The sequence below is a fragment of the Epinephelus moara genome, chromosome 9, assembly GCF_006386435.1.
Source record: "Epinephelus moara isolate mb chromosome 9, YSFRI_EMoa_1.0, whole genome shotgun sequence".
Taxonomy (NCBI): Eukaryota; Metazoa; Chordata; class Actinopteri; order Perciformes; family Serranidae; genus Epinephelus; species Epinephelus moara.
The window spans coordinates 26044068-26061530 of record NC_065514.1 but is presented as its reverse complement, the minus strand read 5'-3'; the positions used below and the strand labels follow the sequence as shown (position 1 = coordinate 26061530).

Here is a 17463-nt window from a genome sequence, read left to right as displayed (position 1 = left end):
TACCGCGGAGCACGCCTCGTGTTGTATTGTGGGTAGTGTGTCTCTAACAGTCATGGCAGACGCGTTTGGAGACGGTTTGTTCAGCGTGTTTGACGATGAACAACAAACGACGACAAGCAAAAAGATACCCGCTTCTCTGACACCAGAAATAGGGTAAAGTATTAATTTTTGCATAGTCATGTTTGGTGTTTGAAACCAGGAGGTCCAGGGTACGTGAACGTAGCACCATGTCTGCGCGTGCCAGACAGATAGAACGTCAACCGGCTAGTTAACGTTAGCTAACGTTGGTTAACTCTTCAATGAAACATCAGAGAAAGCACTTGGTTGTGCCTATAAATGTCAAATTAAATCATCGTTTTGTTGTGTTAAATATAGTTATAATGTTTAGCCATTTTTGTGAGAGTGGGACGTTCAAAGTTATAAAAGTCTAGCTAGCTTAGCTGTTGGTGTAGTGTTCATGTGTATCAGGGCAGGTTCAGGTACCAACAGTTCTGTGTCCTTTGTGTTGTCTTTTCCAGGAAAGCTGTAAGCAAAAATGGCACCGACAAGGATGCTGGTCCGTCTGTGCGGATCAAGAGGGAGGCAGACAGTGACGGTGGAGAGGAGGTGGTGTTTGGGAAGAAAGCTCGACATGACACAGCCTCTGCTAATGAGTTAAAGTGAGATGAGCTACAGCTTTATTCTGTCTGTACAGGGTGCTTTTGTGCTTTATAACTGTAACTGATGGATAGTAACTAAGCATAGTTACTCAAATACTGTACATTAGTACAAATATGAGGTACTTTACTTGAATGTTTCCACTCTGTCACTTTATTACACTTCAGAGGGAAGTAATGTACGTTTTACTCCATTACAGATGAGAGCATGAGTTACTACAGGTTAAATTACTCAGCTGTATACAAAGTAGTTAAAATGAGCCCCACTTCAAACAGCTATATTAAAATGTTGCATACACATGAATGTATTTCTTATAATGGAATAATAGCTGACATACCACTCAACACTTTACTGGAGTCAAATTTTGAATGTAGGATTTTAACTTTGGGTATTTTCCATACTTAAAGGTCCAGTGTGTAGGATTTAGGGGGATATATTGGCAGAAATTGAATATGATATAATAAGTACGTTTTCTCCAGTGTATAATCACCTGAGAATAAGAATTGTCATGTTTTCATTACCCTACAATAAGGCATTTATATCTACATACAGAGCGGGTCCTTGTTTGTGGTGAATGCCATTTTTAGTGGCATGTTTCTACAGTAGCCCAGACCAATCAAACCAAACACTTGCACTAAACAGGACCATTTGCACTGTCGTGTTTTTGTGTCGGCCACAGTTATTAGAAGCCCATCTGTGACTTGCAGTATTGGAGAAACACTGATTTGCATCATGAAAGTGCTTTATTCTGTGTTTTTATTGGTTTATATCACCAGATCAGTTTGTTTTGGAGAGGAAGAGACCTCTGCGGCTCCCAGTTAAAACTTCCTGAGCAATGAACAGTGAATGAATTCTAACTGGCAGAAGTTTGAGTTGGTTTTATTGCACAATCCCCACCACTATATGCCACTAAATCCCCTTTAATCCTATGGTTCTCCACCACTTTAAATTACCTCATGAAGATTATAACATTCAGTTTTTGTTGAAACTGTTCCAGAGAGGTGTTGATTGAACAATATGCAATTCAGATTAATAACATTAAGTGTTTTCAGGGTGAATCATGGCTTCAGATGCTGCATAATGTTTTGAAGTTGCTGTGTAGATAACCAGTGTTTTTTTTTTTCTCTCTCTCTTTTTTTGGTTTCAGTCTTGCAGAATTTATGCCCCAAATTAAGGTGGAGCAAGTTGAGACTGTGGAAGGATGCTCACATGAGGTAAATAAAGCAAATTTGCAGATGTATGGCACCACAAGCTGTTATAGTAGCTTCAGTGTGCCTTCACATAGATTGTGCCTATTTCTGGGACTCTACTGGAGGGATAAAGACATTTCTGTGAAAGAATATTCCCTCATTTGTTTGAATATCGTGGTGGAAAGCGCTGCCGCTGTCTATCACATCACACCACATTGGCCAAAGACATATCAGGCTTTATCTTTTCAGTTTGTCACCTGTCTGATTCCTTTCACCTGTCTTTAAATGTCAAAACTTCGATTAAAAAATGTGTCTTTTTCTCCGACAGGTCGCTCTGCCTGCCAGTGATGAATATAAACCACTGAAACCACGAGTGGGGAAAGCAGCCAAGGTATAACATGCCTTTAAATTGGGTCTTGGACTTTTGGAATTAATTTGGTTTGTTCAGTGAGAAACATCATGTAATTACACTGAAATGCAGTTTTGAAGCATTCATTATCTTTGTATGATATCTTCAGTATTCTATACAGGGGCTAATATAAGGTAACTGTTAAAACCTATCATTGGAAACATTTTCTTGACTTTATAATGGCAGCACATGGTTTCTGAATGGAAAATACTTGCATATTATCACACCTTTCTATACAGAATACTGTATCACTCACTGTTTGAGAAGTTACTTTAAATTATGGTGTGCATTGTGTGCTTGTTAGTTTACAAGAACTATTGCTACACCTGCAATATATTTGTTTTGTTGACATGTCTTGTTTTTCTTGCAGGAGTACCCTTTTGTTCTTGACCCGTTCCAGCGCGAGGCCATCTTATGTATCGACAACAACGAGTCTGTGCTTGTGTCTGCTCACACCTCTGCTGGCAAGACGGTCTGTGCTGAGTGAGTATCTTCAATAGTTGTGTAAAGAATTAATTGTTTACTGTATTGTTGAATTTCATCTCAAGCACTACAGTCCTGTACACATGAGAGACCAAAGCTTGCAGTTAAACCCAAATTATAGCACATATAGGATAGTGTAGCATTAGTGTAGTTGATTCTATTTTGTGAATATGACTGTGTTGTTATTAATACCTTGGACTATCGGCAATGTTGGATCTTCTGCTATTTTATCTGTGTTGTGGTTTATTATTTTTGTGACATGGCGTGACATATCACTGTTTTTACTCAAATATACAAGATAAATGAGGTATTAGAATAGATCATGAGAATAAGAAGCACAAGTAATAATAACGAAGAGTTTGCTGGACTCTGCCAAGTGCAGCAAAGTTGACATTTTTGTGAAAGTTTTCACAATATAAGTAAAAAGTAGGTTAGTCAGAATATACTCTGGGTAAATGTTGTTATGTTATTATGAGGGGTCAGGGTATATGATGAGGTTAGTCACTCCCTTATATCTTTTTCTTGTAGATATGCCATTGCACTGGCCCTGAGAGAGAAGCAGAGAGTGATCTTCACCAGCCCCATCAAAGCCCTCTCTAACCAGAAGTACAGAGAGATGTACGAAGAATTCCAGGATGTGGGATTGATGACTGGTGATGTCACCATCAACCCCACTGCCTCCTGCCTTGTCATGACAACAGAGGTGAGACATCTGCAAAAGCGGAGTCATCATTAGAGCAGTCAAATGTCACCTTTATTCGAGGGTAGTCGTTGAAAAGTGTGATGCTGGGAGTAGAAGCAGTGCTGAGAGGTTGGTCTGACATGATAAACTGCTGTTCTCCCAGATCCTGAGGAGCATGCTGTACCGAGGCTCTGAGATCATGAGGGAAGTGGCATGGGTCGTCTTTGATGAGATCCATTACATGAGAGATTCCGGTGAGTACAGAAAATTAACAACACAAACAGTGCGGTTTGGAAAATCAGGACTCGTGCAAAAACCAGTAACATGAGCAGATTCATTCACATACATTTTTTGGATTCACTGCATTTCTCATACATAAAATTTTCTGTAGGTATTAATGAAATTCACAAGTGGTTTAGATTCCAGATTGTATACATGAGTCATGTACAGAGAATGTGCCTTTCTACACAGTGCAGAAAAGTACTTAATTGACTGGAGGTCATAATGACTGAGTCTGAATAAATTTGGAGTTTGAACATAATGCCAAAATTGACTAAAATAGGATATTTAACCAAAACAAACTTTTTATTTTTTTAAAAGGTATTTTTTTGGGCATTTTTAGCCTTTATTTGATAGGACAGACAAGCATGAAAGGGGGAGAGAGAGAGGGAGTGACATGCAGCAAAGGGCCACAGGCGGGAGTCGAACCCGGGCCGCCACGGCAACAGCCCCGTACACGGGGCGCCCGCTCGACCACTAAGCCACCGACGCCCCTAACCAAAACAAACTTGAAGCAAAATGAATATATATGAAGAGTTTTTAACATTTTTTTATCATTTGTTTTGAGAGATTTCAACACAGACACCTGCAGCGGCGTAGTTGTTATTTTTTATTATGTCCGACAGCTGCAGGTCGCTCTAAAGTATCATGCTTTGTTGTATCCAACAGTGTAACATCACTTAGTGTAGACTCTCTTGTATAATATCTCTGTATCTTTTACGTCTCCTTGACCACCTCTCATATTAGAAAGACACTTTTGAGTCTTTGTTTCTGTCACAGCACAGCGCTGCTCTAATGACACACTTTATTGGCAGCGACTTTTTCTAATTGTTTTGTGTCCTCTAATGCGACTACTGATGCTGCTAAACTTATTATCTTTCTGTTTACTGATTTAGTAATAATAGAAGTTCCATGGTGTGATATTCTTTTTAATCTTCACTAATATTTTTGCGAATTAAATTAATTTGCCCACAAATGGCGTGGTGCAGTCAGCGTTATGTGGCAATTAGGGGCATCAGTTGTGCTAATGATCAAATCTCATTAAGGTGCACCGGTGCAATTTATGTCAAGCTTGTGCAGTTAGGAAAGTTTAGTGAATCTGACTTGGACCAATTGTGCGAGTAAACTGTACAGAAAGAAGTCAGAAAGGTTTCGGATAAGAAAACAAACATGTTCTTGCTTGTAGCAAATCTCTCTGCACTTTGTGTATTTCAGAGCGTGGTGTGGTATGGGAGGAGACAATCATCCTTCTTCCTGACAACGTGCATTACGTCTTCCTGTCAGCTACCATCCCCAACGCCAGACAGTTTGCTGAGTGGATTTGTCACCTACATAAGCAGGTGGAATGTTGTTCTGGCATATATTTTAATTATAAGGGTTAAGTTACCGTGTCCTTTGTGTAATATGAGGAGATGATAATTATCTGTCTGTATGAAAGGACCAGGATCTCTGTTTTTCCTCCTTGTTACAAAATTAATGAAGTGTTTCTGTTTCATGTCTCCTGTAGCCATGTCATGTCGTCTACACAGACTACCGTCCCACTCCACTGCAACACTACATCTTCCCAGCAGGGGGCGACGGACTCCACCTGGTTGTTGATGAGAATGTAAGGACACCTACAAACTATGTTATCAATGAGAGTTGGCTAATTAATCCTGCACAAGTCAGACTAGAAACAGACTCCATGTGTCTGGTCTCATATTAGCCTAAGGTGACCTTCTCTCCTCTCTCTTAATCTCTGTCTCCTAATTTTGGATGCATCCATTAGGACCAGTCTTCACATGATGTCCATGATACAAAATGTGTGTGTGTGTACTCTTCTTCAGGGAGATTTCAGAGAGGACAATTTCAACACAGCTATGCAGGTGCTGAGAGATGCAGGGGATTCTGGGAGCAGCGGAGGGGGCAAGTGGGACCCTAGAGGACGGAAAGGAGGCACTAAAGGTGTGTGTGTCACTTTTGAAGTAAAATGCGTAAATGTCTTGATGTACATAAGAATTCATGCTCATGTGTACTCGTGTGTTTGATTCCCTCAGGTCCATCCAGTGTGTTCAAGATAGTGAAGATGATCATGGAGAGAAACTTCCAGCCCGTTATCATTTTCAGCTTCAGCAAGAAAGAATGTGAGGCCTATGCTCTGCAGGTGGCCAAACTGGACTTTAACAGAGGTATGTGTATTTGTGCTGCCATTCAGCATACTGCTTTTATCTTAACTTATATATATGTTTCTGTGTTTGTAGTTATTTTTACTAGAAACATATACTTGTCACTGTGGAGATTTACAACATGAGTGGTCGTTCAGCAAGTCAAGCATGACTCTGCTCTGTGTAATAACCCTGCAAGCACAAGATAAATGCACTAGTGCTGGAGGTTTTGTGAATTTTTTGCATAGTAAAAGGTTTACGTCAGACTCTTGAACTATCAGATTGATGGGAGGTGATGGGAGGTGACGGGATTGCTGCCATTTTCTTCTTTTGCTAAACCGAGTGAGGTCATAATGTGTGATTCAGAAGATTCAGCATGATAGATGATTCGCATGCTGCATTAATTCTGCCATTTTCACTCATGAAAACGTTTGAATATTTTCCAAATTTGACAGCGCAGAATTGTGTCGACAACTTTGATTTGTAGCCCACTTAGCGTACATTTTATAATCTAATGATACGTCCAAGAGCTGCAACAATAATTCAATCAGATTGCTTTAGACATTTTTTTAAGACATTTGGTTTCAGCTTCTAAAATGTGAGAATTTGATGCATTTCTTTGACGTACATGATAGTAAACTCAATATCGTTTTCGACTGTTGGTCAAACAAAACAAGACATTTCGCACTGTTTTTTACTTAATGACTTGATAATCAAAGTATCCCAGCTATTTATTTGGTCAGTAGTAAGTAATCAAATGTCATCTTGACATAATGTACCTCCTGTCGACAGTCAGTTTTCAGGTTTATCAGATATAAATTCACACTATCATCACATTAAATAAGGATTGTGTTTGGTTCAGAGTTTGGGAGCAGGTCATCTTTGCTCACCAGATGCCAGAATAAATGCATTGTGACAAATTGCCATGAGCATTAGGGAGGGAGTTGAAATTGGGCAAGCGAAACCGCTCACCAAAATGCTAAATTGTTGGCAAGCGGAGTCGAGTGAATCCTCCCCACCGAGCGAGTGCCTTGAATGTGGCTTATTGTGGCTGCACAGCTGGTGCTGCTGTTTGGTCCAGTGGTTAAGTGAAGTTGCTTCATGAGGACAAATCTCTGCACGATGGGAGATAATCCATCAGCAGATTGAGTTTGGCTCGCGTCCACCTGCTTCGGGCTGCTTTTTCAGAGAAATGAAAAATGCTTATGAAGTCTTACTTGGGAAACATTTCCCTCCCTCATCTTGGTTTGTTTTCGCTGCATCGTGACATTCTTATAAATGAGGAGGTTTGTTTTAATGCTGAGCTCTTCCAACAATGAAGGCCGTTTTTCTGTCAACGTGGCCAATTTTTTTCATTAATATTGCAAAAAATGAAAAAAACAAATGGAAAAATTCTGCCAAACATAATTTCTTATTTCCAACAGTTTCATGTGTTTTGACAATTTTCTTGAACTGAGCAATTTTCTTAGAAAACGATGCAGATAGTATCCAGTAATAGCAGTCGGATAATTTTATTAGACTGAAGAAAATTTCACTTGATTGAGGAACAATGTTGAAATGAAATAATCTGCTTTGTGAAGAAGTCAAATTAATCACTTAACTTGTTTTGTAGTTTAAAGACATGAAGCTTTTATTACAAAACATTTCTCGCATGGCTACAGAAAACTTACATCACAGCTATGGCACAAGTCATCACTTAACCGTATGCAGTTTAAAAAGATGTATATTTTTTTCTTTCTTTATGTCTGTCATTTAGAAACTCATAGGGACCAATTCTCTTGAGCAAACAGTTGAAAAGCCAGATTGTTTAACCAGTGTTTGTAGGCAGGTTGTTGGTGTTATGGAGCTCTTCTGTTTGTGTGTGTAGGTGGGTTATAATGAGGAGAGGGAGCCACGTGGCTCTCCTGGTTTCTGTCATGGTCAACCCCCACCCCCCCCTCGCTTCTACCTTTTCTACTTTGTGTTTTCTTTCTTTCTTTCTTTCTTCCATATATTCTTCTTAGTCTGTTTTTATGAACACTTAAGACAGAGCCCCCCTCTCTCTGTTCCTGCTGTGTACCGTGACACATAGTTTCTGGGCAGTGTTTGTGGAATGGCAGAGGAGCCGTGTTGGAGTCAGGGGACCGGCTGGTGCCGAAACACAAACCAACTGACAGAGTGCAGAACTTTGGTGTCAGACAGATAAGTAATGGAGGTGTTGTCGGTTCTTGCAAACACTGTCAGATGGAGATGGAGACCGGTTGTGTTGTTGTGAATGGGATGCTGTTGGGATGTAGTAGCTTTGTGGTTAAACAGCGGCATCATAGTTTTTTTGCCACTAATGTGCAGAGTGTGAGGTTGATGAAGTGTCTCCAACCAGCAGTTTGACCAAGAGCCAAATATTTCAGCAATTACTGGTCACATAGTTGTGAACTGGTGGATGTTAATGTTCCACAGACGATCCTTTGTTGACTTAAAGGAGAGCTCCTGCAATTAAGTATTACATTTTAATAAAGTAGGGAGACTTGCAAGTAGGGTTGTTCTGGTATTGCAGTATTGGGATTGCCTCCGATACTCAGTCCCTCCAGGGTTTAGTGGGCTGTTTTTGGGATTGTTGCAGCCTGACATACTCATTTCCCGACAACTTTTCTAAAAAGTTGTGATGAATGTTGTGGTGTGTATAGGCGTTTTTTTGCTTTTAAATTGCGGGAGCAAGTAAAAAATGCAAACATATGATGCTGCCTTGGATTTGTAGGGTATACTTATGAGCATTCAGAGCAACAGCTGAACGCAGACAATCAGCTGTTAATGCTGTTCGTCAGAGCCCTGAAGACTGTCCCCATGAGAGGCTTTTTATACTGTGATAAAATGGCGGTTGTCCCAGAAATCAATTGTATTTTGCTGCTCTAAAACAGTAGCCTACAAAGCATGTTGTGCTTTGCAGCCACTGGTAACTACTGTTTGCGAGCGGCAAAGAATTGATTTCCGGTAGATGGTGTAACGTCAGTAAAATGCCAGCAATTTGGTAATTTTTGTGTGTATTTATTAATTAATGTATTTGTTTATGTTGTAGTCTAACTTAAGTCGAACCATACAACAATAATAGCATTGTTTTCTCATCAATACAGTGTTAGTGGTATCAGCTGATAAGCAAGTTCAGATATCGGGAAGGAAAAAATGGTATCAGAACATCTCTGCTAGCAAGAGGCAAATTAAACATAATGGGGAACATTGATGCAGCAGATGCTGAGGTATTCTGACCTTTAGTCCAAAAACAGTCGATCCTACATCTCACATAAAACAACTTTTTTTCTTCTTTCATTAGATCCTCCTTGACTTTTATATAAACTTGACATCCGCAGTTTGCAATGCAGGATTTCTGCCCCAGCTTGGACACTACAAATTTGTCATGTAGAAGATATTATACAGATGTTTTCACAAGTTGAGTAATACCCCTAATGACGAGTAAACTGATCTTCATGTGTGAACTCAGTGGAGTTAGTCCCTAATACGGTGCACTGAAAACTACTCACCAGATTGCCCAGTAGTTTGCTGTGGGAAGAAGTGTCTTTGGTGACCCTTCGGCCTTTATTATACCACCATCAGGACATTTTGTAGTTGTACACAAGAAACATCAAAAGCTAAAAGGCTGATTGCCATGGAATTTACTGAGCACGGTGATGCTCCTTTGGGGTGCAACAGTTTCCTTTTCGGATATTCTCTGAGCTTCCCTTTTGTCCCACCCTCAGGACAAACTCGAGACTTCTGGCTCTTTAATACAATGGCTCTAAAGTGGATATTTTGGCTGTTACATTTTTTTGATCAGGCTGTTTTACTGGAGCCACAGACTTAGCTTAGGCTTAGTTTGCTTTTTACATTGGCCCAATGTGTGTTTGTCTGTGGTATTGCTTTGTTATTATTAAGCCATTAAAATAAGTCCCATTGACACTGAAGTCATTCACATTAAAAATAAATATTGAGCCATCAGACTTTATGGACATCCAAGTTTGTGACTACCACAAGCACATAAGAAGGAAGGTTTCCCAGAATAGTTTCATGAATAAAGAAAGACGTGTGACTAAGTTTCCACATGGACAGAGATAGCCAAAGAGCCACCGTAAATAATGTAATGAAGTTAGCACAATAATAAGACACTGGTGGTGGAGCCGTCGGTTCATTCATATACAGTGGTTTAAAATTAAGTGGTTCAACATGTGACTGCATTCAGCAGCTTACCAGACACTGTTTGTTTGTTTTTGTAGTAAAATCTCAGCTTTAGTCTTTTGGATCAGGCTTTAATTGAACAGTATGAATGCAGTATATTTTGAAAAACTGAGTAAGAAATTAGTGAAAACATTTTGCTGAAACATATGTTGTCGAAATCAGATAAAACCTAAAGTTAACAGAGAGTTGAAGTGAAAGCAGCAGCATCATTTGCTTGCTCAATCCCTGGGTGGTTAAACTTTCCCTGCTAGCAATTCCCAAAAAACCTCCCCGTTGTTCCACATTAACCATACATGCCAAGAGAAATTATATTTAAAACAACATTTCAAAATGATCCAAAAGTGTGTGTGAGTTTGTGTGTGCGTGCATGTTTGAAGAGTGGTTGAGACACAGAGGTTCAGGATGTAGGAAATGGCTTTGTGCAATTATTTAGAAGGTTTTCTGAACAGCTATTAGAAGTCTTTATTAAGCAAAGAAAATCGTTTGTTTGTACCAGATGACGAGAAACGTCTGGTGGAGGAAGTGTTCAACAACGCAGTGGACTGTCTCTCAGACGAAGACAAGAAACTCCCTCAGGTAAGAAAGACTGGACTCTCACACTCTGTTTCCTCTCAACTCCTGTGATGTTTTTATAACCATCCATGCTGCTCTTACTCCTGTTTTTGATCCCAGTGCTGCCACCTTGTAATAGCTCAGAAAAAAAAGTCCTCAGCGTTTCCGTTTGAATCATTTTCTGCTCAGAGAAGACCTTATTGTACATAACTGAACACATAATATCAACACGAGCTTAAACACTGTGCTCCTGTTATTCTACCCCGCTGTGCTGAGTCATATTATGAAAACCAGCCGTGTTGAGGTAACACTTGTTAGTGGGTAGACCGCTACGGCAAGAGCAAAGCCAACCATACATCACACTTTTCCACTATGATGGTTATGTGCTTTTCCACTATGTTTCTCTGGTGCTGATGGTTGTGATTGTGTGAATGAAGTGGTGTATTTGTCACTAAACCTTTTTATATTCCTCAGGTGGAGCATGTGCTGCCTCTGTTGAAGAGGGGGATAGGAATCCACCATGGAGGCCTGCTGCCCATCCTGAAGGAGACCATAGAGATCCTTTTCTCTGAAGGCCTGATCAAGGTACAACTGTCTCTTATAAATACTGTGTTTGTCCAATAAAAATGAAAGTGTAGGAAGTAGTAATGTTGGGCATTAATACACAAAACTCCAGGCAGCTTCTGTCTGCATGTACAAGAATTATTAAAGGTACCCTGTGAGTTGTTTGACCACTAGTAGTGCTGTGGAGCAGCGTTTTCCTGACCTGTGTTGTGTTGCCTATTTTAGGCTTTTCCATTCATCGGCAGTAGGGCTGATACTTTTTATTTATAATTAGACTCTCTGTTCGAATTGAGTTAATTTTTGAACTGAAATGACCTGTTCACATTCAAAATTTACAGTCTTTAAGTGCAAAAGACCAATTATAAGGCATCAGAAGTTTGAAGTAGTTTGCCTTTTGATCCAGCAGAGGGCACTCTTAAATTTCACTCTCAGCTTGACCTGTTGCACGCTCTCTTGGCATTTCAGTAAACTAAGCTTAAGCGAAGACGCTGCTTGATGATAGAACTGGAGCCACGATATAAAATTCCAAGCCGTACCACAATCACAAAACACAAAGTGCAACTGAATGACACCACACGGGAAAACACAAAGGCCATGCTAAAGGATAAGACACTTGCTCTTACACAGATGGATGGACATTGCTGCCAGCATATGCTTATGACAGTCACAGCTCACTGTGTGTTAGACTCATGAGAACTTGACAGTTATTTTGAGCATACTAAGGAGCTGAGAGGAAGCCACACAGCTGTCCATATTTAGAAAGCATCGGCAGCATGCTCAATATTCGACTTCATTCCATTTTGAATTCAATTAATCTTGATTTTTGGGAAAAGTGACAGCCCTCATCAGCAGTCAGTGGCAGTGGCGTGTAAGCAATTGTGACAATGGGCCAACAAAACAAGACTGCTAGCAAGCAAACATGGACGTAAACAATGCTGCATTTAAATTTTAAAATTGGACTCTTTGGGCACTCACGCTCAGAGGAGGAGGAGCAGAGTTTTAATAAAAAAAACTTTGGAGTTACACCGCTTGTAAGTCCTCAGAGACTTGTAACTATGCCCCTGAAGTCTGAAGCTCATTTTCACATGAGAAGATTTACTTTTTCTTCGTGAGCACCATTTGCTCTTTGAGTGCATTCCAAAATTAACCGGCTGGGCAGCCCGCCATCCTTTTTTGTTTTTTTGGATTTAAAAAATATTCAACATGTTTATTAGGCCTCAAGGGTACACACAATGCCATCTGGTTGGAAACACTTATTGCAAAACATAAATGTGATTGTGTAGCCCAAACCACAATGACATTGTCATAATATTGCAGTTATATCATCTTATTGCTTTTGTATTCTCATTTCAGGCCCTGTTTGCTACAGAGACATTCGCCATGGGCATCAACATGCCGGCTCGCACTGTGCTTTTCACCAGCGCACGCAAATTTGATGGCAAGAATCATCGCTTTGTAAGGACACACACAGAAACACACACACGCACAATTATTGTCGCATAATAAGTCAATAAAGATATCTTGTCATGAGGAAATTCTCACAGTAAATTTATTGGATTTTTTTCTACGCTATGATACAGGCAACATCGTAACGAGTACATTATGTTGTGGAACTGCAATTTCCATAACTGTGGTTGTGGGTGAACGTAAGCCAGAAAATGAGCCCAAAAAGCGAAGTTTATATAAACTAGGCATCCATCTTTAGAGAGGTTTTTCTGCCTGTTGAGACGAGCTGCGAGGCTAATCTCCCTGTCACTGTACCGTCAATCAGTAGCTAGTAGGATTGTAAAGCTCCCCATTAACCGAGCTATCTCTCTAAAACAACAGCTCTGGCCTGTGTGCAGTGCGGAGTTGTCACACAGTGTGTTGCTGCGAGGCCTTTATAAGGTCTTCAAGTCCTGCAGCTCGTACCGCCACATAAACAGCCACGTATTGTTTATACGAGCTGGGGGCCGCGTGTGTGTGTGTGTAGAGCTGCCGTCACTTAGAAGCACCCTTCATCTTCACTTCATACACATGGATTTCGAGCTCACATACACAAAGGCTTGAGGAGAATGTGAGAGAGGAGGAAACTGCCCTCCAAGAGTTTCATCAGGAACATCTGGTGCCTCTGACGGTGCCAAAGCTCCACGCAGGCACTCGCACATTTAAATACACACGATTCTCATTCCTGAAACACACTGTGTTTCAAATCAAGAGCTGATCCCATGGCATCAGCTCATTTCAACACAAAAATAATCTTATCTGTCTTTTTTTTTCTTTGCAGTTTTATTGCTCAAAGACCAGTAGATATGTGGAGTTTAATTAGAGCCATGTGCGATGGAGAGAACAGTCCCCAGAGGCTTCAGGAAATCTGGTTCAGTCTCGTTGCTAATGCAGATACTTGGCTAGGAACTAATTGTTGAAATTCCTTGTCTATTTTCCAAAACATTTGGTTATATTCTCATTGAAATATGCGTTAGTACATCATCACAATGCCTTTTGCCCAGTTGTATCAGTGTTTGTTGCATTAACAAATATACTTTTTATCACAGGTACAGAGAAGTGTTCACTAACACGTCTTTCTTCTTAATGTTTTGTGTGTTTTCATGTGGTCTAGATTACATCAGGTGAGTACATCCAGATGTCCGGGCGAGCTGGTAGGAGAGGAATGGATGAAAGGGGAATTGTTATTTTCATGGTGGACGAGAAGATGAGTCCAGCTGTGGGCAAACAGCTACTCAAGGTACCGTGAAAATGGCTGCTACAGTTGCTACAAGTTCATGTTGTTTTTCTGAATGCAATTGCTAGTCATCAATCACGTCTTTGCAAACCTCTTCTGTGCTGTCTGCACATTCTTAGAAGAGTCGTCCAACCATCCCATCAATGAAACATATTTCCCTCCTGTCCTGCTGAGAATTTGTGTGAACGGTTGAATGGAAATTGTCTGAAGTGGCTCTGAAGTTGTTCTCTCTATGGATCATTGGGCCATTTGGTGCTCCGTCAAAAGCTCGACAAAACACAGTCACAGGGAAGCCAGAGTGTCTCAGTCTGTTGTGTTTGATTTGACACATTTATAGCTGCTATAAAAATGTAGTTGCATAGATTTTGAAGGAGGTTGAGTTAACGTAAAAGTGTTTGTTGGCTCCGTCACAGCGCTCAACTCCCAGAGGTGAAAGCTGTGGTTCATATCTGTGTTTGTGGAGGTCGTGATTGCAAAATCCTCCTCAGGGTTTATTTTGGGAAAAGTGACTTCAGCCTGCGTTTATTAAGAGCTCATACTTTGTTAGCACTTTAAGGAAAATGCTAACATTATCAAAACACAAAATCACTTGCAGCTGTATAGTGTTATAATGCTAACATTTATTTTCTATGCTTAGTTTTATTCTATCTTGGGCTGGGCAGTGTATCAATATCATATCTATTGGGATATGATACTAGATATCATCTCAGGTTTTGCATACTGTAATATTGTGTTGTCTTTTCCTGGTTTTAATTATAGTAAAGTGATGTCATTTTCTCACTGGACTGTTCTAGTTCTGTTTCATTTAGTAATTATATCCACATTACTGATGATATCACTGTGTTAATATTTTGTTAAAGCACCAATAGTCAGCCCTACAATCCTTTAGCAATATTGATATCAAGGTGTTTGTTCATATTGCGATATTTGATTTTCTCCACATCACCCAGCACTGATCCTGTCTGGTTCTTGTTGTGCTGTGCAGGGTTCAGCAGACCCTCTGAACAGTGCCTTCCACCTGACCTACAACATGGTGCTCAACCTGCTGCGTGTGGAGGAGATCAACCCAGAGTATATGCTGGAGAAATCTTTCTACCAGTTCCAACACTACAGGGCTTTGCCTGGCGTTGTGGAGAGTAAGCATTTTTTCCATACTTCCTACAGCACACCCCAGGCTGGATATGAAAGTAATTTGTAGAGAAACTACTTTGGATTCTACTACTACAGTGATTTCTGCAAACTTGTTTGCGTGTATTTCAGATCTCAACTGCATTTTGCCTAATTTAGAAATGGCAAACTGTCTGATGAGATATGCTTAAGACTAAAAGAACAGTTTTGGCTGCGAGTTGGGCCCAAAACCCGCGATGAAGGCTGACTGTTGTGTCACCTCATGTTGCCTTTTCTTGGCCAAAAAGTTGCATTAAACACACCGCAAAGCCTACAGCCAGCGACAAACAAGCACGTATGTCCTGCAACTGCGTAAGAGGAAATAAGTCTTCATTGAAGCAGGCAGTGGTAGTCTGTATTTGTCATTCAGAAAGTGGAACCAGAAGACCAACAGAACAGATTCAAGGATGCTAGTTAGCCAGTTCGCACATTGACAACACAAACTGAAAAACCGTGCACTAGTAAACAGTAAACAGTGACACAAACAATTATTAACCTTTGCTCCTAAAGAGCTCAATGGCTAAAAAATAGAAAAACTATCTTAACATAATAAATTTGTTTCAGTCTCACTCCGTCTTGATGCAAGCGATTTGTTTGCTTTTCTCACTTGCGTTTGTCTTCTCAATCACTGAGCTTAACTGCTGATAAGCGTGATATAATTTACTGACGGGCTTTGTAGGCTTTGACACTGCTTCAACATGCTGGATTGGCCGAAAACAAAAGCTGACAAGGGCGTGAGACACTCACTTGCGGCCCAAGATTGACAAACTGCCAACCGGCAGCTTGGTGTGTCAGACATCTTTCATCATTTGTTGTCAGATGTTGATTTCCATGTTAAGAGGTCGATGTGCAGAAAACATCAAATGTTTTTCACTACAAGATGTGAATATAAAAAACATTGCCTGTTCTGTTGTGATTTAGTTCTAGTTAACACTTCAATCATACCTCTTATTTTGTCTGTGCAGAAATTAAGAAGTACGAGGAGCAGTACCACGGCATTGAGATTCCCAACGAAGAGAGCGTGGTCACTTACTTTAAAATCAGACAGCAGCTGGCCAAACTGGGGAAAGAGATACAAGAGTTCATCCACAAACCCAAATACTGCTTGCCTTTCTTGCAGCCTGGGCGACTTGTCAAGGTACAGCTCACACACTCACAGTTTGACGACAGGACAGTAATGACTGATTTCAACATGTTGCTTAAAGGCTCTTTGTTTTTGATCATACAGGTAAAAAATGAAGACGCTGACTTCGGCTGGGGAGTCGTCGTGAACTTTTGCAAGAAAACTAACACAAAGGTAAGTTGGTGTCAAGGTGTCACATATGAGTGAGTCAGTTTATATGTGGCTGTGACTAATGTGTGTTTCCCTATTTAGACTAGTACAGACTCAGAGCCGCTGATTGTGGTGGAGGTTTTGGTCCATTGTAGTAAGGACAGCGTAAAAGATGCTGCGACTGAGGCTGCTAAACCTGCTGCTCCAGGGGAGACTGGAGAGATGCAGGTGGGTGCAACAAACACACACTTAACTGCACATTATGTACACAAATAAGACTTCATGTCTCTGTAGTTGGGGTGGCTGTAACTCTGTTTTTTTGTGTTTTTTTTGTCCAGGTGGTTCCAGTGTTGCTCCATCTCCTTTCGTCCATCAGCTCAGTCCGCCTTTACATCCCCAAAGACCTGAGGCCTTTCGACAACAGACAGCTCATGCTCAAGTCTATACAGGTACAAAATGCAGCCGTGTTGAATCAAAGATAATGAAGCTGGTTGAACTCAACAGAAATCAGTATGCAAATTGTTGCTCTCTCTTTCCTTTGCCTCCAAACATTTTGTCTGCAGGAGGTGCAGAAACGGTTCCCAGATGGTGTTCCTCTGCTCGACCCCATTGATGACATGGGCATCAAAGACCCTGCACTCAAGAAAGTTATTCAGAAAGTGGAGGCCTTTGAGCACCGCATGTACACCCATCCCCTGCACAGCGACCCCAACTTGGAATCTGTGTACTCGCTCTGTGGGAAGAAAGCTCTGGTGAGAAACTGTATGTGGGTGTCATTGGGTTCGTGGGAAAGTTGAAAGTCAACTCGAGGAAACTTTTCTAAATGTCAAACCTCACCGATACTATTTCAACAGTTATCACAGTTGGGTTTTGTTACTATTGAAATAATAATTACTTTTATCTTTCCTTTTTATCTTCTTTGGTTACCTTTTCTTTATCGCAATCTCCTTCCATTGTCCTTTCCTGCCAGACTGGTTGGCTTTTGCCATATATATTCATACAGACAAACACAGGAAGAAAGCAAGGGCATTATTCCTGCAGGGCCTCACCCTCAGTTATAGGTCAGATAACCAAAAACTGCATCAGATCACAATGGCTATGTTTACATGCACACGTTCAGCTGGGCCATATTAAATGG

The 17463-nt window shown here is 40.6% G+C and overlaps 1 protein-coding gene across 1 annotated transcript in view; it reads left to right on the top strand.

Moving 5' to 3' along the window:
• Position 1: 1 nt before the first annotated feature.
• Positions 2-17463, top strand: part of mtrex (Mtr4 exosome RNA helicase) — a 25492-nt gene continuing 8030 nt past the window's right edge. The window contains exons 1-21 of the mRNA XM_050053925.1: positions 2-153; positions 519-659; positions 1805-1871; positions 2176-2238; positions 2627-2739; positions 3268-3442; positions 3585-3675; positions 4916-5040; positions 5208-5306; positions 5527-5644; positions 5737-5868; positions 10544-10623; positions 11074-11184; positions 12517-12618; positions 13763-13888; positions 14871-15021; positions 16018-16190; positions 16281-16349; positions 16428-16553; positions 16664-16774; positions 16889-17077. Of these exons, the coding sequence (XP_049909882.1) occupies positions 53-153; positions 519-659; positions 1805-1871; positions 2176-2238; positions 2627-2739; positions 3268-3442; positions 3585-3675; positions 4916-5040; positions 5208-5306; positions 5527-5644; positions 5737-5868; positions 10544-10623; positions 11074-11184; positions 12517-12618; positions 13763-13888; positions 14871-15021; positions 16018-16190; positions 16281-16349; positions 16428-16553; positions 16664-16774; positions 16889-17077 (2463 nt within the window). The 5' untranslated portion in view covers positions 2-52. The remainder of the gene's footprint in view (positions 154-518; positions 660-1804; positions 1872-2175; positions 2239-2626; positions 2740-3267; positions 3443-3584; positions 3676-4915; positions 5041-5207; positions 5307-5526; positions 5645-5736; positions 5869-10543; positions 10624-11073; positions 11185-12516; positions 12619-13762; positions 13889-14870; positions 15022-16017; positions 16191-16280; positions 16350-16427; positions 16554-16663; positions 16775-16888; positions 17078-17463) is intronic.